A 25,354-nucleotide genomic window follows, 5' to 3' on the forward strand; every position below is an offset into this window, starting at 1 on the left:
TTGCCTGGAAAATCCCATGGATGGAGGAGCCTGGTGAGCTACAGTCCATGGGGTCGCTAGGGGTCGCTAAGAGTCGGAGACAACTGATCGACTTCACTTTGACTTTCATTTTCATGCATTGGAGAAGGAAATGGCAACCCACTCCAGTATTCTTGCCTGGAGAATCCCAGGGATGGCGGAGCCTGGTGGGCTGCAGCCGATGGGGTCACACAGAGTCAGACGTGACTGAAGCGACTTAGCAGCAGCAGGTACCACAAGAAGTGGGGGAGGCATGGGTCGGTCAAGGAAAGGATGCTGGTGGTCAAAGCCAATATATCTACCACTCCTAGAAGAATATGTTACAGGGATAACTAGTTTAAATTTTTTAATGTACTTTTCAATTTTGTTTCCCTGAGTACAGCTTTGGATCTGTACAGCCCTAGGCATCCATTAGTCTGGGGGAGATTAGAGCTTATTTCAGAAAATAAAGAGAGAAAAACAAAACAGAGGTGATATTCAGCTTTAGACATTCAACATGATGTGCCTCTGCAGACCACAGCCCCGAGGAAAGATTCTCCCAGGTTCCTCATCTTTTGTTATTGCTGTTGTTTAGACACTCAGCTGTGTCCAACTCTTTCGCAACCTCATGGACTGTAGCCCGCCAGGCTCCTCACTCCATGGGATTTCCCAGGCAAGAATACAGGTTGCCATTTCCTTCTGCAGGAGATCTTCCTGACTCAGGGATCAATCCTGCGTCTCTGGCATTGCAGGCGGATTCTCTGCCACGGAGCCACCAGGGAAGCGCTCCTCATCTTTTAGCTTACCCATGACTGTGCCAGGCGACTTAGGCCATAGAGTCTTCCCGTGGGGTAGAGCATCTCCTCCACCTACTCAGAGCCAGTGAGCAACTCTAGAGAGAGGATGTGGTGGAGAGGAAGCAGGAGCACTGCCGGCCCATTTTCTGACCTCAGGATTGTGGGAGGAAGTACGGGCAAAGTGGGAAATCCTGCTCCTTTGAAGCTGCTCTACGACAGGCATCAGTGATTGTCATTTTTGAGGGCTTTCTGTCTCCCAAGCACTGTGCAAGAGCTCATCCATTCTGTAAATATCCCTATGAAAAAAGCATTTCTATCGATCAGGATTCTTGATTACAAGCAAGGCCTATCAACTCCAATGGGTTTAAAACAGGAAGGCATTCAGTGACAACTTGTACACGATGGTTCACTTGATGTGCCAACTGGCTGAACTGGGCTAACGAGTGCCCAGCTTCTTGGTCATTCTTCTGTGTCTGTGAGAGTGATTTTTAGATGAGATTAACACATATCTCGGTAGACTGGGTAATGCATATTGCCCTCCCTGATGTGAGTGGCTCTTATCCAATCCTCTAAAGGTCCGAATAGAACAAAATGGCTTACCCTCCTGTAAGTAAGAGGTGACCTGATTGCCTTGAACTGAGATGCTGGTCTTTCATCTTTGGGCTCAAACTGAAGCAGCAGCTCTTCTTGTGTCTTGTGTCCACTGGCTTTTCGGATCAGGACTTACACCATCATCTCCTCTGGTCTCCAGCTTGCTGGCTACATATCTTGAGTCTGCTCAGCCTCCATAATCATTATGTGCTAATTTCTTATATTAAATTTCTCTATATATCTATAGATATATCATAAATAGGATATATATGTGTACCTATCGGTTCTGTTTCTCTCGAAACAGACATCTGGGGCAAATTCTGAGTAGGCTTCAGGTAGGGCTGGATCCAGGACCTTAGACAACAGCAGGAGGCTCTTTTGTCCCTTCCAGGCCTTAGACAAGATCTCTTCACGTGGTACATGTGATGATTGACACTGGCAACCCAAGCGGCTCATGTCCTTCTAAACCTACCACTTTAAGAAAGAAAACATTTCTCTACGGCCATCCGACTGACCTCACTTGGGTCTTCTGTCTGCTCCTGAGTGGTGGCCAAGGGGATGTGCTGCAGTGGCAGGGCACCAGGACGGACAGGAAGCAGGGAGCAGGAGAGGAGTCCTACAAAGCAGAGCTGGGCAGACCACGACTACCAGTCAAACAAGCACAGTTATCACGTCCATCTTACAGATGAGGAAGCTGTTTAAGTGACTGGCCTCTTGTAAGACTCAGGTCCAGCAACGTCATCGCTAGGATTCAAACGCGGGTCTGTCCGTGGACTCTCAACCCCTGGACCTCACTGCCTCTCGCCCATCGGTCCAAACCATGCACCCAAAGTCTTCCACTAGCCCAACCCTTGTTCCATGCCCACCCTGTACCTGGCACACAGCAGGATATGCTGTGAGTATCTTCCTTGCAGCTGGATGGACCCATCAGTGCTTTGCTTCGGCGGCCCCACCAGACCTTTGTTCGAATTGTTCTCCCCGTTCAGCTCCAAGGAGGGACTGACATGCTGAGTCTGCCACAGGGTTGGCATCAGTCCCCCACAGCTGTCCCCATCCTCTGATACATTTTCATTCCCTTTGAGCACAGCCCAATTTGGGCATCTCAAGAACAGATGTTTCTTAACAACCACAGTTTTACCGAGTATTTTTGGTCCCTTAATCTTGGTAAATTGTTGGGATTTTGCTGGTTCTCTGGGGAGCAGACAAAACAGCTTCCATCTCTGCCTCATTTGAAATGACAGCAAGAGGCTGGCATCATGATTAGGCAACTGCATTCGTTTTCTATTGCCGCATATTGAATTGCTCCAGGACTTGGAAGCCTCAGATGATAAAAACACGTATTGTCTTGTAGTTTCTGCGGATCAGTTTCTGCCTTAGCTGGGTGGTTGTGACGCAGGGTCTCTCTCGTGAAGTTGCCATTGGGATGTCAGCAGGCTGTAGTCATCAGAAGGCTGGACTGGGGCTGGAGGCCCTGCTCCCAGGAAGACCTACTCCCACAGCTGCTGGCTGGAGTCCTGAGGGCCTCACCACCTGTCTCTCCACAAGGCTGCTCGGGTGTCCTCACAACATGGCAGCTGGATACACCAGAGTGATGATCCTCAAACGGGCAAGGAGGGAGGGCTCGCGTCCTGGCCTTGGAAATGACACCTGGCACTTTTGTCTTGTTCTGTTTGTTAGAAACAAGTTAGGAGGTCCAGACCACATGCAAGAGATCCGCTTTAAAATACATTTATTTGAGGCTGGGTCTTTGCTGTTGCCCTCGGGCTTTTCTCTAGTTGCATGTGAGCTCAGTAGTTGCGGTCACGGGGCTCAGCTGCCCCGCAGCATGTGGGCATCTTTCCGGGCCAGGGCTCAAACTCGGGTCCCCTGCACAGGCAGGTGGATTCTAACCACTAGACCAGGGAAGTCCAAGGGCTCTACCTTTTGAAGAGTATCAAAGAGTGGCTGCGTTTTTCACCAGCACAGGCACTGCCCCAGGGCACAACACTGGCCCCAGTTCTTTCCCTCTGCCTGTGTTCCTGCTCTTCCCCGGGGATCTTGCAGATCTTTGGACCCGGTCTTGGGATTTTCTTGGATGAACAGAATGAGGCAGGAGGACCTGTGTGCTGGTTCTGAGCCTGGACTCTAGGAGACTTCTCAGGTTCTGCTTCCCTTCTTGTGCTCCTGCTGTGGCCAGGAGATGAAGGTGTCCAAGCCATCCCACTGATTCCAGGAGAGGATGAGACCATCATGAGTGGAGCAGATCAAACCCCCAGCGGAGCCCAGCCAGGCGCAACCAACCCAAATTAGACACCTAGGCCTAATAAACCCTGTTCCATGGGACTGAGATCTTGCGGTCATTTGTTACATAGTATTTCAGTGGCTGCCTGTACTTCACTGATTAAGTATGCGGGCTGGGGAATCAACCAGTCTTGAGTTCATATGTCAGGGCCACTACTCACCAGGTGTGTGGCCTTGGCCAAATCACTTCATTCTTTGGAGACTCAGTGACCTCATCTAGAAAATGGGACCATAAGCCACCTCCCAAATGGGAGTTTCTGTGATGATTTAAATCGTGTCTATAAAGTGTTTCCAAATTGTCCTGCTGGAAAAGATGCTCGAGAGTCCCTTGGACAGCAAGGAGCTCAAACTAGTCCATCCTAAAGGAAATCAACTTCGAATATTCATTGGTAGGACCAATGCTAAAGCTGAAGCTCCAATCCTTTGGCCACCTGATGCGCAGAGCCGGCTCACTGGGAAAGACCCTGATGCTGGGAAAGACTGAGGGCAGGAGAAGAGGATGAAAGATGAGATGGATGGATGGCATCACCAGCTTAATGGACCTGAGTTTGAGCAAACTCCAGGAGATAGTGAAGGACAAGGAAGCCTGGTGTGCTGAAGTTCATGGGGTCTCAAGGAGTCGGGCATGACTTAGTGAATGAACAGCGGCAACGAAGTGCTTAGAGCAGTGGCCAGCACAGCGGTGACTACTGTTGGCAAAATACTCTAGGCCTATTGCTCCAGCACTCGCGCGCAGCCAAGGGCATGATCCGACTCTCCGGCTCGGGCACCCGCTGTAGCTCCCTAGCTCCACATTCCCCCGTGTAAGCGCAAGACTTCTTCCTCCTCCTCCCATGCTCACCAGCCGCTCACCATCACTCTCTTACGCAACGGCCAGGACTAATGCCTGCTGCACACTCTGGATCCAGGACTCCACCCCTGGCCCTCCAGTGAGCTTCCCTCAATACCAGGCCACCTCTTTGTCCTCGTTCAGCTCCGGTGTGCCTGCTGGCCAGTCCTGAAACTCCTGGGCCATACAGGAGGTAACGGCACAGACTCTGGAATCAACTATATTGGGCTCTGAGTTCCAGAGTGAACTCTGGGTGACCCGGAGAAGTGACTACACCTCTTTCTGCTCTATTTCATTTGCAAAGTGGGGATTATCCTGACACTAACCTTATGAGGTAGCCGTGGGGATTATATCCTTTCAGATATGCAAATCATGTCCCTACAACTGGCATATTTCAAGTGTAAATACTATTAGTTGACTTTTCAAATAATGATTTTCTTTGGATATATGCTCTGGAGTGGGATTGCAGGGTCATACGGTAGCTCTATTTTTTGTTTTTTAAGGAACCTTCATACTGTTCTCCATAGTGGCTGTACCAATTTACATTCCCCCCAACAGTGTAGGAGGGGTCCCTTCTCTCTGTCTAGCATTTTTTATGCATAGACTTTTTGTTGATGGCCATTCTGACTGGTGTGATGTGAAGGGTACATGCAGCCCAATATTCACGCAGCATTACTCACAAGAGCCAAGATGTGAGAGCAACCTAAATGTCTATCAGCAGAGGAATGGGCAAAGAAGAGGTGCTACGGATACACAATGGGATATCACTCGGCCGTAAGAAGAATGAAGTAATGCCATTTGCAGCAATCCGGATGGACCTAGAGATTATCACACTAAGTGAACTCAGAGAAAGACAGATATCGTATGATATCACTTATATGTGGAATCTTAAGGAAAAAACAATACAAATGAATTTATATACAAATCAAAACAGAACCACAGACATAAAAAAAAAAAAACCAACTTGTGGTTACCAAAGGGAAAGAGTAGGGGAGGGACAAATTAGGAGTTTTGGGGGTTAACATACACATACTGTGATATATGAAATGGATAACCAACAAGGACCCACTGTATAGCACAGAGAACTATAGTCAAAATTTTGTAATAACCTACAACAGAAAAATACTCAAAAAAGAACACATAACTTTATATATATATACACATACACATACATATGAAAGACTGAATCACTTTGTGTATAGCTGAAACTAACAACACACTGTGAACCAACTTTACTCCAGTTAAAACAATAGTCAGCTAACGGTATTGTCGGTAACAGTGGCTTCTCCGTCTGTGAATGAAGGGCTAGATTTACCCTGTGTGCACTCAGGACACTGACACTGGAGGCAGAGGCTGAAGGCCTCCGCCGAGCGGGGTCCCCCAACACAGAAGCCCGGCCCAGCCGCGGCACAGCGCCCACTCTGCTCTGCCGCCCCCAGGGCACCCACTCTCTGAAGGCTCTTCTCCTCTGCTCCGGGTCCTTTCGCATATTTTAAAGCCCACTTCTCGGCTCCCAGCCCCAGGAAGCTAGAGGGAAGCAATTTGAGGGGGAAGTTCCTTTAACTGTGAAGACACAACGCGAACCAGGCCAACTCTGCAAGATGAAAGCCCAGCAGTGGGGATCAACAGAGGGGCGGCCTCCTGGGGCCGCAGTGGGAGGCTTTCGACCTCCCCCTCCTTTATGGTCTTTTCTAAGAGCTTGTTTTGATTCTGTGGTTGCCACGAAACAGGAGCATCAGGTGGCGTTTCTGAGAGGCCACGTGGAGGACTCTTTGTATCAGTTCCGCTGTGTGGCAAGAACACAGAGCGTGGCCAAGCTACAGGTCTAGGCTGGGGGTGAGCGAGGGAAGGCGGAGAGGGGCATCCAGGGATCTCAGGAGGAGGCAGGAGGGCCCTGGAGATTACAATAACAGCCACAGGGACCCAGCGCAGGGGTGCTGCCTGAAGAACGGCCATTCATTCTGACACGCTGTGTGATCTACAGCAAGATTCTCTACCTCTCTGAGCCTCAGTCTCTCTGTCCAAAAGGAAAATACCACGTGCCCGAACAACCTCGCAAGGGTGACAAAACGGAAGTGATGAAAACAAAAGCGGACCTTTGCTGAGTTGTCTATTGCACAGCATGCATCGTCTCATGCAGTCTTTATGACACCTTGTTTGATGGATGCCAAAGGGGAGACCCAGAGAAGCTGACTGACTTGTCTCAAGTCACACAGTCTGGAGGAGGAAGCTGTTATATAACTCCATTCACACTTTGTCCTAAGCTCTGCTTACAACAGCATGAAATTTCAAACACTTACATGACACCACCCTGCTCTAAGAGCTTCACCAATTATTAATTCACATTAATTATTATATCAATCATCCACAACACCCCTGTAAGGTAGGTACTGCTATTATGCCTATTTTTATGAATAAGGAAATGAGGGTTACTTAGGCTCAGTTGCAGTGTTCTTGCTCTCCGCACAAAGAGCCATAGGGCCAATCCAAGGGAGGTTACTGCAGCTTAGTTTAGAGTAACACCAGATCAAAAGAACATTGACCGATACCCATCAACACTGGATGGGATGAGTGACTTGTATTATGCCTGTACCATGGAACATTCCCTACCTGCTAAGAAGCACTGTATAAATCTACCTGTTAACATCATGAATAAGTCTCAGAAGCATGATATTGAGAGGAGAGTTTAAGTCATGAAAGCATACACTGGACATAATGTTTATGTCAAGTCTGGAAACTAAGCATAGTTTATGAATAGTCGCATAGGGAGTAAAATCAAAAAATAAATTAGGAGACAAGTGGTTACCGTCAGGCAAAAGCGGGAAAGGGGACGGAGCCAGGAGGACGCTGCTGGCCGTATGGTGTGCGTGTGCTCAGCCGCTCAGTCGGGTCCAACTCTCTGCAGCTCCAAGGACCTGTGCAGCCCATCAGGCTCCTCTGTCCATGGAATTTTCCAGCCGAGAATACTGGAGTGGCATGCCATTTCCTTCTCCAGGGGATCTTCCCAACCCAGGGGTTGAACCCTGGTCTCCTGCATTGTAGGCAGACTATTGACTGAGCCACCAGGGGAGCCCGCTGTACCGTATTAATAAATGTTATTTCTCATTTTAAAATGTCAGAAGAAACAAACAAATGTGCTTTGGAAAGTTTAATGGCCCTGGACCACATGGAACACTGCAAGTAGATGGCAGGACGCCTACGGGCCCCTCACAAGGAGTGGGTGCACCGATGTTTCACTCCATCCTTCACCCCCACCCCAACGAGGCAGGCAGCTGCCCGCTCTTGTCAGTCCAGTCTCTCCCTATTTCCCCAGCTTTGTACCAGCCACAGAAGTGCTCTCTACTGCCGATCGAGGACCAAGTCACTCCCTTGCTCAGAGCCCCTCAAGGCCCTCCAAGGGCCATCTAGGGAAAGTTTGAAGGGCTGCCTCCAAAAGGTTGGAAGACAGTCACTCCCTCCTCCCCTCGTCGTGGTTGTGTGTCTGTTCACAGCTCACTTGTAAAATCATAGGTAAACTTCAGCCCTTTTCATTCGAAACCAGATCACAGTCACCTTTTGTTTGGATAAAACAAAAGGACATAATGGCCGTGTCCTCGCATTTAGCCCTCAGATTTCCCTCTGTTTCATCTGCACCTATTGCCCTCCCTATTCTCCTCCCCCCAAGGCTTTAAGACGGCAGGCAGCAAACACACCCCAGATTCCTTCCACTGCTTCTTCCCAGAATCACCAGAAAGATACAAGAAGGTTGAGCGTGTGCATGTGTGTGCATGCGGGCAGCCACGTGTGCGTGCGTGTGTGCATGAGGGCACAGGTGCCCACACACAGTACACATTAAAAAATAAAACTCTAAAATTACTTCCCTGTTTATGACTTCATATGTTTTTAATAGAGTTGCTATGTACACTATATGTCAAATATATATCTATGTACATACTAAACGCCGGGACATTTTTGCATATGTATTTTAGACACCCAAGGCTGTCTGCTATAACAAAGCCCCTGCCTCCAGACCTCAGTTTTCCCATCTGTGAGGTGGCAGACTTGCTGTCCCCCCCGCCCTACCACTTGCAGCTCTGGGAGTTTATCTGAATCTATCTCATACATGGCAAGGAGAAAACACCTACTGTGCATGCTGCTGCTCCTGCTAAGTCACTCAGTCGTGTCCAACCCTGTGCAACCCCCTAGACTGCAGCCCACCAGACTCCTCCGTCCCTGGGGTTTTCCAGGCAAGAGTGCTGGAGTGGGCGCCACTGCCTTCTCCCCTGCTGTGCATAGGTTGTCCTAACTGCTGCCCTCCCTGTCTGCACCCTGGCCTAAAATCCCACCCTCTGTGACTCCATCCACTATCCTCTTTAAAAATATACTTACCCATCCCCCAGGATAAGTATCCCTAGTTCTCAGCGTGGGGTGTCTGCACCCCCAGGAGATAGTTGGCTGTTTGGAGTTACAACTCGAGGGTGTTACTGACATCTACTGGACAGAGGCAAGCGACGCAGCTAAACAACTCGTAACGCACAGGGCAGTCCCACGCTCAGTCGCTCAGTCTTGTCCAACTCCTTGCGGGCCCCCAGACTCTGGCCCATCGTGCTCCTTTGCCAGTGGAATTTTCCAGGCAAGAATACCAGAATGAGGTACCATTTCCTACTCCAGGAGCTCTTCCCAACCCAGGGATGGAACCTGCATCTCCTGCATTGGCAAGCAGATTCATTACCACAGAGCCACCTGGGAAGCCCCCAGTTGGTCCTGGGACCCACATCAGGAGAGCTACAGTTCAGAGGCCTGCCCTAGACTGAAGGCAATGGTTGAATATTTTTTTTTATACTCTCTAGACTAGGGGGTCCCCAGCCTCCAGGGTCCCTGATGATCTGAGGTGGAGCTGATGTAACCATAATACAAATAAAGCACAATAAATGTAATGCACTTGAATCATCCTGAAACCATTCCCCCTTCCCCTAGTCAATGGAAAAATTGTATTCCATGAAATGAGTCCCTGACGCCAGAAAGGTTAGGGACCGTTGCTCTAGATCGAGAAGGCGGAAGGAAGGAGAACAGAAAGTTTCAAAGAGACAAACACCTTTGTTCCTGAGCAGCTAGGCACTGGGCTCTAGACTTTTCGCTTCGGAGGACCTGTCGCTGAACAAGTCACAAGCACACTGTTTTCAGATAAGAACGTTAAGGCCACAGAGCTGTGAAGAGGCAGGGCTCAGTCTCACCCTCTGATGGGTTCTGGAGTCTGTGCTTTGGAAGGACTCGTGGGGGATGGTCACCACTTCAAGGAGGAGGGGAAGGAGGGATCCTTCCCAGCTTAGGGAGCAGGACGAGCTTTGCACCCCGTTGCCTGATCTTCCTAGACTGCCGGTCTTCGCCTGGACATGACCAGTTTTAAGGAGGTTGTCTTCTTGGCCACGCCTGCTCTCTGGGCAGGGCCAGCCCATTCCTTCCTTCCCTCCTTCCTTCCTGCATCCAGTCTCTACCAAGCCTCAACTGTGTGTGGGCTCTTGAGTCCAGAGAATGCAACTCCGGCCTCCTCCCTGCTCTCAGGGGAGACTTCAGTCTAGGATGGAATGGAAATGAAGTAAGGAATCAAAGAAAGGTAAAGCCACATCACGCTCAGGCCTTCGGAAGACAGATAACGGACTTCCCCAGCAGCACAGAGACTAAGAATCTGCCTGCCAAAGCAGGGGACATGGGTTCGATCCCTGGCCTGGGAAGATCCCACAGGACATGGAGCAATTAAGCGTGTGAGCCACAGCTACTGAAACCCACGCTCAGGAGCCTGGGCTCCTCAACAAGAGAAGCCACCGCAGTAAGAAGCCCACACACCATAACAAACAGTAATCCCCGCTCACCACAAGGACAGAAAGCCCACGCAGAGCCAAAACACAGTGCAGCCAAAAAAAAATAAGTAATTGTTTAAATTAAAACAAAAACAGACTAGCTCTCAAAGGTATTGTCATGATTAGGGTCTTTATCCAAAGGGCGACAGGGGACCACGGCAGGTTTAAGCAGGACAGTGTCACGATTGGGTCTGCATTTTTTGAGTGGATTCCCTCTGACTGCTGTGTGGAGATGGGGCTGACCAGGCAAAAGGAACGCAGAGGGACCTGTGAGGAGGCTGTTGGGATTGTGTGAACAGGAGACGATGCGCTTGGATCGGGGAATTAGTGAGTAGTGGGTGCATCTAACAGAAATTCAAGAGGTCAAACGGTGATGGAAATTCAGGAAACCAACCCTGGGACATCACATACCTGTTTCGTTTCCAGCATCTCCTCAGGGCAGCTCTGCCAAAGCTTCCTGATGCCCAGGTCCGAAGCCCATCAACGCCCCGCTTCTCGACGGGACCAAACGTTTGCTTTTAGGAGGACATTGCTGCGGCTCTGAGGTGGGCCTGCCCTCCAACCCAGGTTCCCGGCACGGTCTGTCCAGAGGAGCCGCGTGAAACGGCAGCCCAGCCCCGTCAGCCGGCATCAAAGGCCCCAGTGAGGAGGCGTGGGAAGGGCTATTTTAGGCTCCTTATTTTTAAAGCCGGGGTCAGGGCGCTCCGCCCCTTAGCATCTCCAGGACTGGAAGCTTCCATAGGCACCCCCTGACCTCCCACCGGCCCAACCCCAGAGACAGACAGGAATGGCTGCAGGGCTGCACAGTGACCATGGGCAGCCGGAAAAGGGCCCCTCAGAATGGCTGGTGAGGGGTTCGGAGCATGGAGGTTCAAAGGCAGCCAGAGTCCTGGGTTCCGACACCAGCTTTTTCACTTTCTCTTGCTTTCAACAGTGGCCTTGGGCAAGTCATTCCCTCGTCTGCGACGCTGTTGCTCCTCTGTGAAACAGGAACCACCCACGGGTTGCTATAGGTCAGAGTTAGTCACCTGACCTATAACAACCTGTAGCTGCCCTGCATGCTGTGACTGGCGGGATGTATTTCCAATCAGAGCTCGGGGGACAGGTTGCGGGGGGAGCCCTGAGGATGATGCTCTGCTGCCACCTGGTGGCTGAAAGGGGAAGTGGCTCCTGGAGGCCAGAAAGGAGAAGCCGCGCGGATTCTGTGGAGACCAGAGGATAAAGGGAGAGGTCCAGGCGGAAGGAGGGGAGGTTGGGGGACAGAGCACAGCCCCCCGTGACAGACGGACGAGGAGGGGGAGGGGAAAGACAGGGATTGAATGGGGAGATAGAGATAAAGAGAAAAAAAAAGACGGAGGGTTAACAGACAGAAAGATGGAGAAGCAGAGGCACCAGCAGAAATAAATACAGGTCCCCAGGGAGAAGAGAGGGAGAGACAGGGACTTCCCTGGTGGCCCAGTGGCTAAGACCCTATTTCCGAATGAAGTCGCATTCTGAGGTATCGGGGTTAGGACTTCAACATATGAACTTTGAGGGGGGAAACAGTTCAACTCATAATCACCACCATGATTCACACCATAATCACCACCACCAACAGCTACTTCCATCCCCCCGGAGAGGAATCTGCCTGCCGGCTGGGGCTGTCTGCCTTCCTTTGTAGCCCCTACTCTGCCCATTCCGGGAACAAAACAGGTACTCGGTGACTGTCGGCTGAAGAATGAATGAACAAATCGAAGCTGGCAACATTTATTAGTTCCCACCTTCATGGTAATTAATCTCTTTAGCTCTCATTCAATAGGGTTTCCCATTTTTCTAGATTTGAGGAAATGATTTTATATGGAGATATTAAGGGGCAAGCTTATCTAACATGTCCTTGAAGAAGGATGGTTTAGGGCAAAGGGTAGGCCAGGACTGAGCACGCACACACACATATGCACACGCACACTGCAAGATTTATTACATAGCAATGGTTATTAACATAATACGGTAAGAATACAGAGACACACAAACAGAATAGGAACAGGAGGAAAAGAGCCCATAAATAGACCCCCTGTATATGTGACCATTTACTATGGGACAAAGAGGCAAGTTTGCACCACAGTGAGGGGGAAATGGACTTCTCAATAAATTACTCCAGGACAACAGTGATCCAAAGTGGGGGGGGAAAAGAAATCAAAAGTGAAAAATTAGGTCCCTGCCACATACTATACACAAAAATCAACTCCAGGACAACTGAGAGCTTAAATGGGAAAACTTTAAAAGTTTAAAACCTGTAGGGAAAAAGTTTGGAGAATATATTCATGACAAATGGGGCAAGAACTTCTTAAAGAAGACATAGCAGACATGGCAGATACAAACCATAAAGGCGCAGAGTGATGTTAAATCACATCAAAATTTAAAACTACATCAAAAGACAGCACAGCCAAAGGAAAAAGCAGCTGCTCTCCGGGAGCGGGTATTCATACTACAGAAGACCAACCAGTGTTTAACATTTATATACCGAACACCTGGGTTATCTCACCATTCTTGCTATTACCCTGTTAGGGAGACACTACTTTTTCCCTATTTTTCCCAATAGGAAGGCTCTGAGGTCCCCTGGCTGGGCAGGGCTCCAGAACAGCCAATTGAATCCAGACTCATAAGATGCAGGAACCCAGCCCCCAGTTGCTACACTAAAGGACCACCCCAACCAAGGCATGAACAAGGGACCACGGAACTCACAAGCACAGAGACAGGTCTTCGTGACCTCTCTCCCGGATGGGGGTGGGCATTAGAGAGCTTGGGGCTCCTCTGGGCAGATTTAAATAAACTCCCAGGTTCAAGGTGATAAGGCAATTCTGTGTGAATGGCAGGCAGTAGGTACCTTTTTAGGGTCTGGAGCAACCATCACATGCCCCTGAATGACTGTACTTGGCAACCACACAAGGACCACTCAGAGGTCAGCCAGGCCAGTCACTGGGGGGGCCAAAGGGGGTTGTAAGTCAGGTGAAGAAGTAGAGGCTCAGAGAGGCTGGACAATGTGCCCCAGGTCACAGAGCTAAGCAGCTGCAGAGCGAGAAGTCTCAGTGAGGTTGTCCCACCCCTCACCCAGTCACTTTCTGGTTCTCTCGTCATTCTGTCGGCCTTACACACACACGCATGCAAGCACACAGCACCCTGGCCTCCACAGGCGATAAAAAGACGCTGCCTCGGATAAGTTGCAAGTCACACTTTATTCACTCTCCAGGATGTCTGGTGGGATGCTGGGCAGAGGCCAGCCCCTGGGAAGGAGGCGAGGGAGGGGCACTAGCTGGAGGGGTGGAAGGCGCCCCGCTGGTGCCACTGCATGTCCCGGATGCGGCGCACGGACTGCACCTGGGGCTGGGGGGCCCCAAAGTCACCGCTGTCCTTGTAATCGCCCTTCTCCAGCAGGTACTGCAGCCCGCGGTAGCCGGGGTACTGGTAGCCGACCCACCTGCAGGGCCAGAGGTTGGGGGAGGGCACGTGGGGAGACAGGAGATGCAGATGGAGAGAGATGAGGGGGATGGCTCAGCCACTAGGAAGGGTGGGCCTGCCAATCATCCCACACTACCTGGGTGTTGAGCAGAGCACCACCACCCTTCCCGGGTCCAGCCTCTGCTTTCTTCCTTCCCTTGACACGGAGCTTGCTACCTCCAGAAGCAACTATTTTTTAAAGATTTTTTTTTAAGTGGACCATTTTTTTAAAGTCTCTACTCAATTTGTTATAATACTGCTTCTGTTTTATGTTTCTGTTTTTTGGCCCTGAGGCCTGTCGTATCTTAGTTCCCTGATCAGACATCACACCCACAGCCCCAGCATTGGAAGACTAAGTCTTAACCACCGGACCACCAAGGAAATTCCCAGATGCAGGCCTGGCACTGGGATCAGAGGAAGCGGTGATCTCAAGCTTAAGTAAGAGTAAGCTTAAGAGTAAGCTTAGAGTAAGCTTAGAGTAAGACAGGCCTCTTACCTAATCCCCACAAAGGACAAAGGCCAGCAGCAGAGGTCCCAGGAGCCCTCCATGATCCCGCCACCATTTGAAGCCATCACCATTTAGGGGGTCACTCACTGGGCACCTGACAACTGTTCCAGTCTTCTCCCCAGGAGGCATCACACAGGCCTGGCCCCCACGAACCTGCCTGGCCAGCCCCTGTGGACACCTCCAGCTCTGCCTCTCACACTCACTCCAGCCACTGTCTCTCTGCAGCCCAGCCACTCTGGCCCTTGCAGAGCCCAGGGGACTCACCAGGCTCCTCGCACCACAGGACGCTTGCACATGCTATTCTGTCTGGAGCATCCTTCCTTCTCTTTACCTCTACAATTCCTACCTTCTTGAGATCTCAGCTCAAGAGCCCCTTCTTTAAGGAAGGAGACTAGATTCGCATGGGATTCCTAATTATGAACAGTTGCCTCCAACCAGACCTTTAGCTACACAAGACCGAGGCCAGGTCTCTTCAACCTACCTTGAACTACTGATCACCTATCTTGGTGCCTGGCATATGACATCACTTGACAAATTGCACCAGTGAATGAGTAAGTGACAGGGCTCAGGAATACAGAACTGTGCACACTCTAAGACTCTGACAAGCCCCAGAGAGCCAGTATATACTGGGAAACCAGTGCCCTTGGGGGAAAAAAGGTTTGTTTGTGACACTTCCCAATCTCTGTGGTGTACATGCGTCTGCGATGGCGTATTTCAAGTTACCAATGTTTAAACAACCCGCTCACATTAAATTCTGAAAAGTCAAGTCAGCTTTTGCAAGCTGGTACAAGTTGGCTCTGGCAAACCACTGCCCAAAGTCCATCTTCAGATTCCCCATAGAATTCATGTTTTTCACAATGAGAAATTCCCCAATGCTGGTGACCGAAGTTTATGTGCCAAATTTGGTGGAGAACGACCCCTCCTATGCCCAACCTCAGGAATGCATGCAGAAAAAGGCCAGCATGTGCTGCGCTTCCTGTCTCTCTCAGCTCTGTTAAGACCCCTCGATTCATTCCTAGCCTTCTGAGCTCCCCTCACCGCCCACCTCTGCCTTACCCCTGCCCCCACCCAACATTTACTATCCTGCTCTTCGGAGTTGAGGTTAAGGCCACGACTTCTCTCTTTCAAAAGCAAGGTGTTGCCCAAAAGACAGGATGGAACTTCAGGGACTGAAAGCCACGTGCAGGCGTCTGATGATTTCAATGCCCATTTTCCAATGGGAAGGCTGGGGTCGGGAATGTACAAGACCCCCAGAGCTTGGGGAAGAGCAGGGCTCAGCAGCTCAGAGTCTGGGCTCCTGGGGCAGGGCGAGCCAGGGCTGGGTGTGTACTCACGTGCCGCTCTGCACCCGCACGGAGGACACCTTCTCCTGGTAGCCGTGGGCGTGGAAGCTGGGCACGTCATCGTCTATCACCTCCATCTTCTTCCCCGTGAAGTTGGGGTTCTCATACAGGGTGATCTTGTGCTCCTGGCTGTCCTGTGGATGGGGAGCGGGGGAGTGGGAGTGTGGGTGAGGGCACCCAGGGTGCCCTGGAGTTGGGACCAGCAGGCTCCGCCTGCAGCCGTCTGCCCGAGACCCCTACCACTCGAGTGTTGATGACACTGGCCAGCCACAGTGCTCATTCTACTGGGCTACCTTCAGGTAACAGTCACTCAGCTTCTACACTTTGGGGAGTACTTGACTCTGAAATGGCATTTTCCCCTCCCACAGCCTCAACTCCCCTTTTTAAAAGTAAATGGTAGCCATGATACATACATATGCATAGGCATATTGTGCCTCTAATAGACACAATATTTTGGCTTTCCTTCACCTCCACATGTCTTCCCATTCTCCTGTTCCTCTGACATTCTTCCTATCTAGCATTCTTTATTTAAGCTACTTTTGGCTCAGACTGTAAAGAATCTGCCTGCAATGCAGGAGACCCAGGGTCGATCCCTGGGTCAGGTCAATCCCCTGGAGAAGGGAATGGCTACCCACTCCAGTAAGCTTGCGCAGAGAATTCCATGGACAGAGGAGCCTGGTGGGCCACAGTTCATGGGGATGCCGAAGAGTCAGACACGACTAAGCAATTTGGCAGATGAAAAAACTGAGACTCAGAGAAAGTGACCTGGCCAAGGTCACACACAGCCAGGAGGACTAGAGTCAGCAGAGGAACTCAGGTCTGTAGAATGCTGAGTCCAGGGCTGTTTGATTTGGCATCAAGCAGGGGGGAAGCAGGCTGGGCTGGGGAGGTTTGGGAGCATAACTGAGCACCACTGGTCCCTTAGCCCTTGCAGACCACACACCGCTAAGAATCAGGATCTGAAAAGCTCTGAAAGGTCACAAGGGCATGAGCTATGAACAAGAATAAGCTATCTTCTCCTCCACCCCCAAACCCAGAATTTCTCTGAGTATTTACAGCAGCAATCATTAGGGAGCAATTGCTCTGCAACAGGAGTTGCGTAGACCTGAATAGCACCGTCCACACAGACTAGAATGTGAACGGCGCCCCATGGAACATTTTGAATGAAGCCTGAAGCCCCTAAAGTTGTGCACTGTGGCCACGCTCAGGCTACACTGTAGATACTAATATCCCCAATTTGCAGAAGCAGAAACTGAGGCTTAGGGAGGTGAAGTGACTTATGCAAGGTCACACGGCCGGGGGCATGATTCCAGAGGGGAAGGGTCCTTCCTAGTCCCTAGACCTCTGGCTCTAAGCGGGGCAAAGAGAGGAAGACGACGAGGGATGGGGGCTCACCACTTTGATGGGCCTCAGGGAGCTGAGTGAGTCCGTCCTCCGACTGCTGGTCCATGAGTCCCAGCGGGGGTACTCACCCTTCTCAAACACAAACTGCTCCCCTTTGCAGTTGGCCTGCTCGTAGCCCACCCAGCTGCAATAGAGACACAGAGAGACAGCAGGTCAGGCTTACTCCAGACTTCCTCTGATGGGACCCTGGCTCCTCCCTCGGGTCCCAGAGTTCACAGTTGCCCAGCTCATCACAATGAGTAGCAGCCTCATCTAAACCGAAGCACAGCAAATCCAAGGGCAGCGTCACCTCAGTTATTCAAAACCCAGCACCATGCTGGCTTCAATCATCTGGAACACAATCAAGAAATACAAAGGAAGCCTAAAAGATGACCTAGCAACAAGCGCAGATGTTCAGAATCCATGTCCTGGGGCCAGCGGTATACCGGTGAATTAACAAAGAGCTCTCAAAAACAAACAAATCCAGCTTGCCAGTTTCTATGGTGTAAATACTCCCACCATACGTGGCCAATTTCAAATGGCAACCCACTCCAGTATTCTTGCCTGGAAAATCCCATGGACGGAGCCTGGTAAACTAGAGTCCACGGGGTCGCAGAGTCGGACACAACTGAGCGACTTCTCCTCATGTGACATCACTGCACACGGAGTTGGGCAGAAACGTGCCCAGTTGGCTTTCGCCACTGAGAACAGACTCCAGAACATGACTGCTTCTCAAGCTCACACACCGTGTTCATACCCATTCTCTCTGGGTCTGTTTCCTCTTTTGTTCTTGATGGTGGTCTCTGGACTCATTTTGTACACACAGAACACCAACAGTCTCAGATCCACTAGGAGAGAATAGCACCTTAAAGGGAAGGACTGCCTGCCAACAGGGCAAGGCTAACAGAGGAAAGGGGACAGTCAGAACAGGCGGCATGGTTTCACGATGCCTGGTGTTTTGGGGCGGTTCATCGCAGAGGCTAACAATCCAGCCTGGCACAGGAACAGCTGTTCGGGACAGCGATCCAAGTCCTTAAGAGAAAGGGAGATGGTGTTTCCTGCGGCTTTCAGAAGAGGATGCCTGCCCTCTTGATCTGGCAATTCTGCTTTAGGTCATGTGTCCTTAGAAAACATTTGTCAAGAGCTTGCAGACATATGGGTAAGAATGTTCATCGTGTTGTTCTTCATAATATCAAATAATAGAAACAATTTACACAGCCAATCGGCAGGGCCTGGTTGAGGAAACTGGGTAATATTCTGTAATGTAATGTTAAAAAGGCATGAAAAATAATGAACTAGAACACAGGGTCTCAAACTTAACTGGGCAGAAACATCACTAGGCGGGTTTGTGAAATGTAGATTCCTGGGCTCCAGACCCAAGAGTCTGATTCAATGGGGCAGGGAGGGGGCCCAAGAACATGCACTTCAAAGCCTCCCCCTTCTGTGACTGATGCAGGTTTAGCTCCAAACAGCTCTTTCAAAAACATTGACTTAAAATGCTCCTTAATGACACAGAAAGAATTTAAGATATCTTGCAAAGTTTCCAAAATGAGTTATAAAACAGTTTGTAAAGCATGATCTAACTTCTGATTAAATGTGTTTCTAATATACATTTGGTAAAATACATACAAAGAAAAATCTAACTATATACAAACTAAAGTCAAAATCTTAATGGTTACTTCTGAGTAGTAAGATTAGAGTCATACGGGGTTTTTTGCACTAAACCATTTCTCCTTAATGTTAAACAATGAACAATAAAAGTATCAAAGATAAGCAGAGAAGCGTAAAGCCTATTTGAGAAACTCTGCCATCCAAATACTAAAAAAAGAAAATCAGACGTGGTTCTTCAATGGTCAAAACCTCGGCCGGCTGTGAAGACACGGTCCTAGGCACGCTGGTGTCCTGAGTGCGTCAGGTTAGTGGGGCGGGGTGGGGCCTTTCCTTTGGCTGTGTCGCCCACCAGCAGATCCTGAATCAGGCAGGGTCATCACTCTCTGCAGAATGCCCTGTGAACCCTGAGGTGTGGGGCAGGTCACCCAGGACCCACACCAGACTCACTGACCTGCTGGCTGGGTGTCACTGGTGGCCACCTCTGATTCCGGAGGCTCTTGCAAGGAAGGAACCACTGGGGAACCACAAAGACAGGACCCAAGGCTGTGCTCAACTATGTGACCTGAGCATGGCTCTGTCCAACCAGACGAGTCACCTCCCCTGCTTTCTTGGGTCTGGGGTCCCAAGCCTGCTGGTCCCCAAATGTGTCAGCAAGCCTACAAAGACCAAGTTATCATCAGGAACAGGGAAGAGAGGGATGGGTGCCGAGCTGGGACATCCAGCTTTAGACCTCCCAGCAGAGTGAGGACACTCCCAGAGTCAGAGACTGGCAGCTCTGCCAAAGTCCATGGGAGTCACCATGTCCATCTCCCTGCCTCAAGGAAGTGGCTGGCCCTGGTGTCAGGCTTTTCACACGGGCTCCATCCCATCATCCCCAGGAGGACAGAGTTAGCCTCGTCCCACAGAGGAGGAAACTGAGGCCCAGAGAGGGACGCTCCTGGTCCAACAGCACAGAGATGGTGGAACCAGGGTTTGAAACCAAGCTCCACCTGACTTCAGAACACAAGCTCTCTCCGAAGGCTGCCAAGACTCCAAATCCTGGCCCCCTGAATACACAGCCTAGAAGCTCAGGACAGATCCCTCCAGCTCCACAGTGTGGCCGCCTCGCCCGGCAGCCCCTGAGCGAGGGAGGCCCTCCCCCCACCCAGGTACATACGGTCCAGCCTGCACCAGCACGGAGCCCGCCTTCTCCACGCCAGTCTCCTTCAGGTTGGGGCAGGGCCCGTTGAGCTCATGCGAGTGGCCCTGGAAGTTCTCCTGCTCAAAGATGATGATCTGCAACAGGAGGAGAGAGTCAGACCCTCATCATGACGGGAAGAGGGAAGACAGGGCAGCGGGGTGGGGAGAGGACTCAGAGAGCCTCGAAGGATGCTGAAGGGTTCTGTGCTTGAAAATCACGAACCAAACATAGAGTCCGACAGTCCCAGCTCCAGTGACCAGCTGTGAGACCTTGAGGCAGCATTTCACCTCTCTGAGCCTCCATTTCCCTGTCTGTAAAATGGGAAATAAAGACAGAACCTACCTCATGGGGTTGTTGGAAGGATTCAGAGGAGCATAGTGGTTAGTACACTGTATTTGCTCTGCATGTGGGAGGCGTAATCGTATTAATTAAGGGACTTGGTATAAGGACCCCGAGTGGGTGAGTGGCAGAGCTGAACGTGTAGCCCAGGCCTGTCTGATGCTGTCTCCATTACAGCATGGCTCTGGTGCCACTGGTCTGTGGACCAGAGTAGGAATAGCAACGTGCTAGGTAAGCCATGCTGCTCAAGCTTCTCCTGCCCTGTCAGTACCACCCTGCAGCCACACTTCACCTGTAAAACTGCACACACCCGTGCCTTTTCTTCAGCCCCCATAGGTTCTGCAGGCTTTCCTCCCCCTCGGGATACCTCTTAAGACTTCACCCCGCCTGCCTCATCTGGTCCTCTCATCAGCTCAGGGACAGGCTGGCAGAATCCCTATCAGGAAAAATGAAGCTCAGCAAAATGAAAGGACTGCCCACAGCTTCATAGCTAGTGCCGACTGGGAAGCAGGTGGGGACAGGGGGCAGCTGCCACCTTTTATGATTGCAAAGAGAACTCAGGGTCAGATGCACTTCCCCTGGGAGCTGCCTCTGGCTGAAGAGCTGGGCTCAGGGCAGCACGCTCCCAGGAAGGGCAGCTGGAGAATCTACGTGCTCAGCACTGGCTAGGTCAACATGCCCCTCTCTCCCAGGCCGGGGATTAGCCACACAAAGCAGACAAAGCCAAGGGAGGGAGGCCCAGCAGGGCTCAGATTCCATGCGCTCAACCCAGGCTTGATGCTCACTGACTCGACCCCGGACGGGTCAGGAGATCTGAGCTCCAGTATCTCCTGTGCTGCATCCAGCTGTGCAACCCGAGGAAGCCACACGATCGCTCTAAGCCTCAGCTGCGCCGACTGCAAAATGGGGAATCATGCCGACTTTGTAGGCTTACTGAGGAGAATCCAGAACATGAGAGTCGAGGACCAGTGTATTATGACCGCCCTGGCCTGGGAGACAAGGGTTGCAGGCTAAGGAGGGTGAAGAAGGACAGCCTCCCCATGGATGTGAAAGGCCTCAGAGAGCCCAGGAGCTCAGTATTACTATTGTTGTTGCTATTCATGCACAGATGAATGCTAAAATTTTATGTATTACCTAATCCTTTCAACTTGTACTATCCAATTCAGCAACCACTAGATGTGTATCGAACATATGCAACTAATCTGAATTAAAACATGCTGTTAGTTTCAAACACACATAAAATGTTGAAGATTTAGTTTGAAAAAAAGAATGTAAAATAGTCCTCTAATAATTTTTCTGACTATACATTAGGATATGTTGGGTGTAGTAAAATACACAGCAGTTAATTTCCCTTGCTTCTTTTTACTTTGTTAACATGGCTACTTGTTGTTTAGTCACTAAGTTGTGTCCGACTCTTTTGCGATCCCATGGACTGTAGTCTGCCAGGCTCCTCTGTCCATGGGATTCTCTAGGCAAGAATACCGGAATGGCTTGCCATTTCCTTCTTCAGGGGATCTTCCCAACCCAGGGATCGAACCTGAGTCTCCTTCACTGTCTGGCAGATTCTTTACCACCGAGCCCCCTGGGAAGCCCAACATGGCTACCAGGAAGCATTAAACTCTGTCAGTGGCTCCCATTTGAAACCGACTGGATTGGCTGCTCCAAGCCACATCCCACTGGCCTTCTCAAGCTCATCCAGCTCACTCCGACTCCTGGCCCTCTGCACTCGCCATGCTCTCTGCCTGGAACACCCTCCCCTACCCCACTCCCCTATTTTCAGTATTTCCTCACCTGACCTGGGCTTCTGCTCCAATGTCACCTCCTCTGAGGAGGCCTCCCTGACCTTAGCTAATATGTTCCTTGTTCACCCCAGACTCTGAAGAACCCTACTTTTTTTGTTTCTTCCTAACACTTCTCATTACTTGAAGTTATGTATTTATTAGTTTATTTATTTATCTGTCTTCTAGAAAGTAAACCCCTTCAGGGGCAGAATGGAGCAATCTGGGTCCCAAGTCAGACAAAAAAGCAGTTCCAGGATGGAATCCATGCCTGGGGCCCCCAAAGCAGAGGGGGCTAAGCCTGTTTCTTTGACTCTTCACAGATATCTTAAGCCCTGAGTCCAACTCTCCCCATTTTTAGGAAAAACCTGAGGCTCAGAGAGGTCAAGTGACTGGTCCAGGTCACACAGCAGGTATGGAGTCTGGAAGCCCACCCCACCGCCCATTCACAAGCCCCCTCTTAGACTGGACTGAGGGTTCACCCCAGCTTTGGGGGCCCCATTGGGCAATGGGGTGCAGGGTAAGTCAGAGAAAATTGAGTCTCCAGGGTCAGAAATATGCTGGCTGTGGGCTGGGAAGGGGCCTTCTGAATCAGCACCCTCCTCCACTGTGCAAGTTGGGGAGAATATGGCCCAGAGAGAGGGACCCCAGAAAAGAAGCCACCAACCCCAATTTGTAGAAGGGAAACCGAGTCTTGGAGAGACTGTGCTTGCCACCCTGTGCCCTGACGTGGTACCCACCTTGGGGTTGAGGGGCTGTGGCTTGCCCGCTTGGGTCTGGTGATCTGAGGCCATGGTGGGCTGTCCTGTGCAGGAGTGACCTGGAAGGCACAGGGGAAGCTGCAGTGAGGACCCCTCCAGGCCCTCGGCTCCCTCACTGGGGGGCCCGAGCCTCGCCATTCCAGCCCCACATCCTATTCTGTCTCCCTGCCTGGTTTCAGGTTCTCCAAGGGCAGTGGGGACGGCCAGCGTCTGCCTGAACGTTGGTCACTATCTCTGCTTCTTTGTGTCCAGGCCGGCTCCGAAGGGGGACAAAGAAATGAGGTCTACTAAAAAATAAAGCGAGAAACTAGAACACGACTGGGGACCCACGTGGCCCCAGACAGTTGATACTACTACAGCTCAATTTCTTATACATCAATCAATATTATGCAGAAATTCTCAAGTAAGATAAAACAGCATGGGCAGAGGAAACATGCCCTGGCCATGCTTGGCCAGGCTGCTGTTCCCAATCTGCAACCCCACAAAGCTCCCCGGACTCCCTGCCCCTTACCCTCAGCTCCCTCCTTGACGCCCTCTCCACCACCTGGAATCCAGAACGCTCCTCTCCACCACTGTTCCACCCCCCCCCCCCACCATTAGTACACACGTCTATTACGGAGCTCAGGCTACAAGAAAGCAAAGACATGAGTATCACACAACTTCAGACGCTGATCAGCAGCAACAGGAGAATTTAATGATTGAGAACATCCGAAAAGTGTGAACAACGGTCAAGTCTCTCTTCCCTTCCCGCAGGAGGGGCAGAGAACCCAGCCTGTGTCTTCCCAGTGAGGAGAGGAGACTGTTTCCTTCTCCAGAGGTAACATCTGGCTTCCAGAAGCTCCTTCCACACCACAGGCTAGGCCAGGACGTTCTCCCAAAAGAAGACATCCAGCTAAATGGCTTGGGAGCCAAACCAGCCCTTCTGCCCTAGGAAGCCAGCCCTCTGGGTCTGTCCCTGTGCCCAAGGCCCCACATTACTGCCCCCCACCATTGGTGCCCTCAGACTAAAGGTTAAGCTCAGTCGGTTCAGCTCAGGTGCTGCCTCTGCCGCTTACCAGCATCAACCCCTGAGAAGGGCGTCCCCTCTGTGCCTCAGTTTCCTGCTCTGTAAAGTGGGGACAGGATGGCGCCTGGTCAGCTTGGGACGATCCAAGTATAGAACAGAGAAAACCACAAGCACTTGACAGCGCCTGGAACCCGCTCGGTGCTCAGTACACGGTGGCGACTGCGGCTTTACCAGAGTCCTTTCCAGCCAGCTTTAGTCACCTGTGGCTGGGAGCTTCCCTGAGACGCACGGCCGCTTCCTAGCTGTCCCAAGGCAGGACACAGAGCAGGTGTCCCACGGATGTTTGTGGGTGCGGAGAGAACTGACTCACCACCCTAGACTTGAAGCTGAACCTTCCATGGGTTTATTCCTTCCACTGATAAACCCTGTCATATTCTCCACTGGCAAAACGAAGATGCTGACGGACCGTTTAGTATCAGTAAAGAGCATCGCCTAAGTACACGCTCTATGCCAGGCATCGCTCTGGACCACTCACCTATACTGTATCCAAGCCCCACGGCAAAGGAGGCTTTAGGACCCCGGCCTCTCTCCCCATTTAACAGAAAAGAAAACTGAGGCTCAGCGCCTTGAGGTCTTGGCCCCAAAGTCACCTGGTCAGAAAGCGGTAGCCTCTGGATTTGAACCCAGGTCTCCCACCCTTTCCATCAGGGAGCAGGATGAGAGCAAAAGGCAAGACAAGCAAGAGAGCCATTCTTACCAGTGACACCAGCCCCTGAGAGTGCCCGTGGAGCCTGCCGGCGGGAGGTGACATTTATACCTTCCCCAGAAGTGCCCGTGCCAAGACGGGTGACCGCTGCGTCCCCGTGGAAAGCGCGGGGAGAATGCAGGATTAAGCCCACACCAAAGGCCAGGTCAGCAAATGCCCACAGACATTGTGTCTCTGCACAATAATGTCATTAGCTTTCAGATTCAGCCGCGCCAGGGTGGTCAGGCGGTCGAGCAAGAACATGCCCGCTTTGCATGCATCAGCCATCCAGCTGCCAGGCCCAGGGGCAGGCTGGGTTCACTGGTGTGGTCAGTTGAGCCCTGGGGGAGGCAGACAGAGGCAAATCTCAGTGACCCTGGTAGGAAAAAAAAACAAAACAAAAAACCAAGGACAGGAAGGTAGTTTGGCAGGGTCCAGCACCCATCCATCCATCCATTCAACAAATATTTATCAGGCATGGATTTGGTGCCAAGCTCTGTCCGAGGGGGCAGTGTCAGGGAGGCGACCTATCCCGGCCTGGACCATCCAGAAAGGCTCTGGGGGAGAGTCGAAGTCCTCAGAAATGGGGGGAAATGAGCCTGGGAAGCCAGGTTAGGAGGACAGCTCCAAGCAGAAGGGGACCAGGCACAACGCACTGTCGTGGTATTTCAAGACCTGCAAACAGGTTAATGCATCTCCAGGGTGGCCTGAATGGGCAGGGCCTGGGCTGGGCAGCTGGTGAGCAGAGGGCTGGCCAAGCCAGGCTGAGGAGAGGGAACATCACCCTGAGGCCCGTGACTCTCCCAGCACCCGCTGCTCCTCAGTGGGGTGCCCTCAGGATCCTCGACCCCCTTTGTTTAAAGAAGGCTCTCGATCCCCTCTGCCAGCCCCATCA

The 25,354-nt window shown here is 51.2% G+C and overlaps 1 protein-coding gene across 1 annotated transcript; it reads right to left on the bottom strand.

Annotated features, from left to right (window-relative positions):
* CRYBB2 (crystallin beta B2) lies at positions 13,526 to 24,494 on the bottom strand. The gene is made up of 6 exons (XM_005691604.2): positions 24,472 to 24,494; positions 22,688 to 22,767; positions 19,807 to 19,925; positions 17,052 to 17,184; positions 15,648 to 15,790; positions 13,526 to 13,785 (listed from the first exon to the last, which is right to left on the bottom strand). The coding sequence occupies exons 2-6, from the start codon at positions 22,739 to 22,741 to the stop codon at positions 13,617 to 13,619; spliced, it is 618 nt and encodes a 205-aa protein (XP_005691661.1). The 5' UTR covers positions 22,742 to 22,767; positions 24,472 to 24,494; the 3' UTR covers positions 13,526 to 13,616.

This window comes from Capra hircus, chromosome 17 (assembly GCF_001704415.2).
Source record: "Capra hircus breed San Clemente chromosome 17, ASM170441v1, whole genome shotgun sequence".
Taxonomy (NCBI): domain Eukaryota; kingdom Metazoa; phylum Chordata; class Mammalia; order Artiodactyla; family Bovidae; genus Capra; species Capra hircus.

Coding starts and splice junctions, on each gene's coding strand:
- CRYBB2 (XM_005691604.2), bottom strand. CDS start 22,741: ATGGCCTCAGATCACCAGACCCAAGCGGGCAAGCCACAGCCCCTCAAC. Junction 19,926..22,687: donor CACAGCCCCTCAACCCCAAG/GTGGGTACCACG, acceptor CTCCTGTTGCAG/ATCATCATCTTTGAGCAGGA. Junction 17,185..19,806: donor GTGCTGGTGCAGGCTGGACC/GTATGTACCTGG, acceptor TCTCTATTGCAG/CTGGGTGGGCTACGAGCAGG.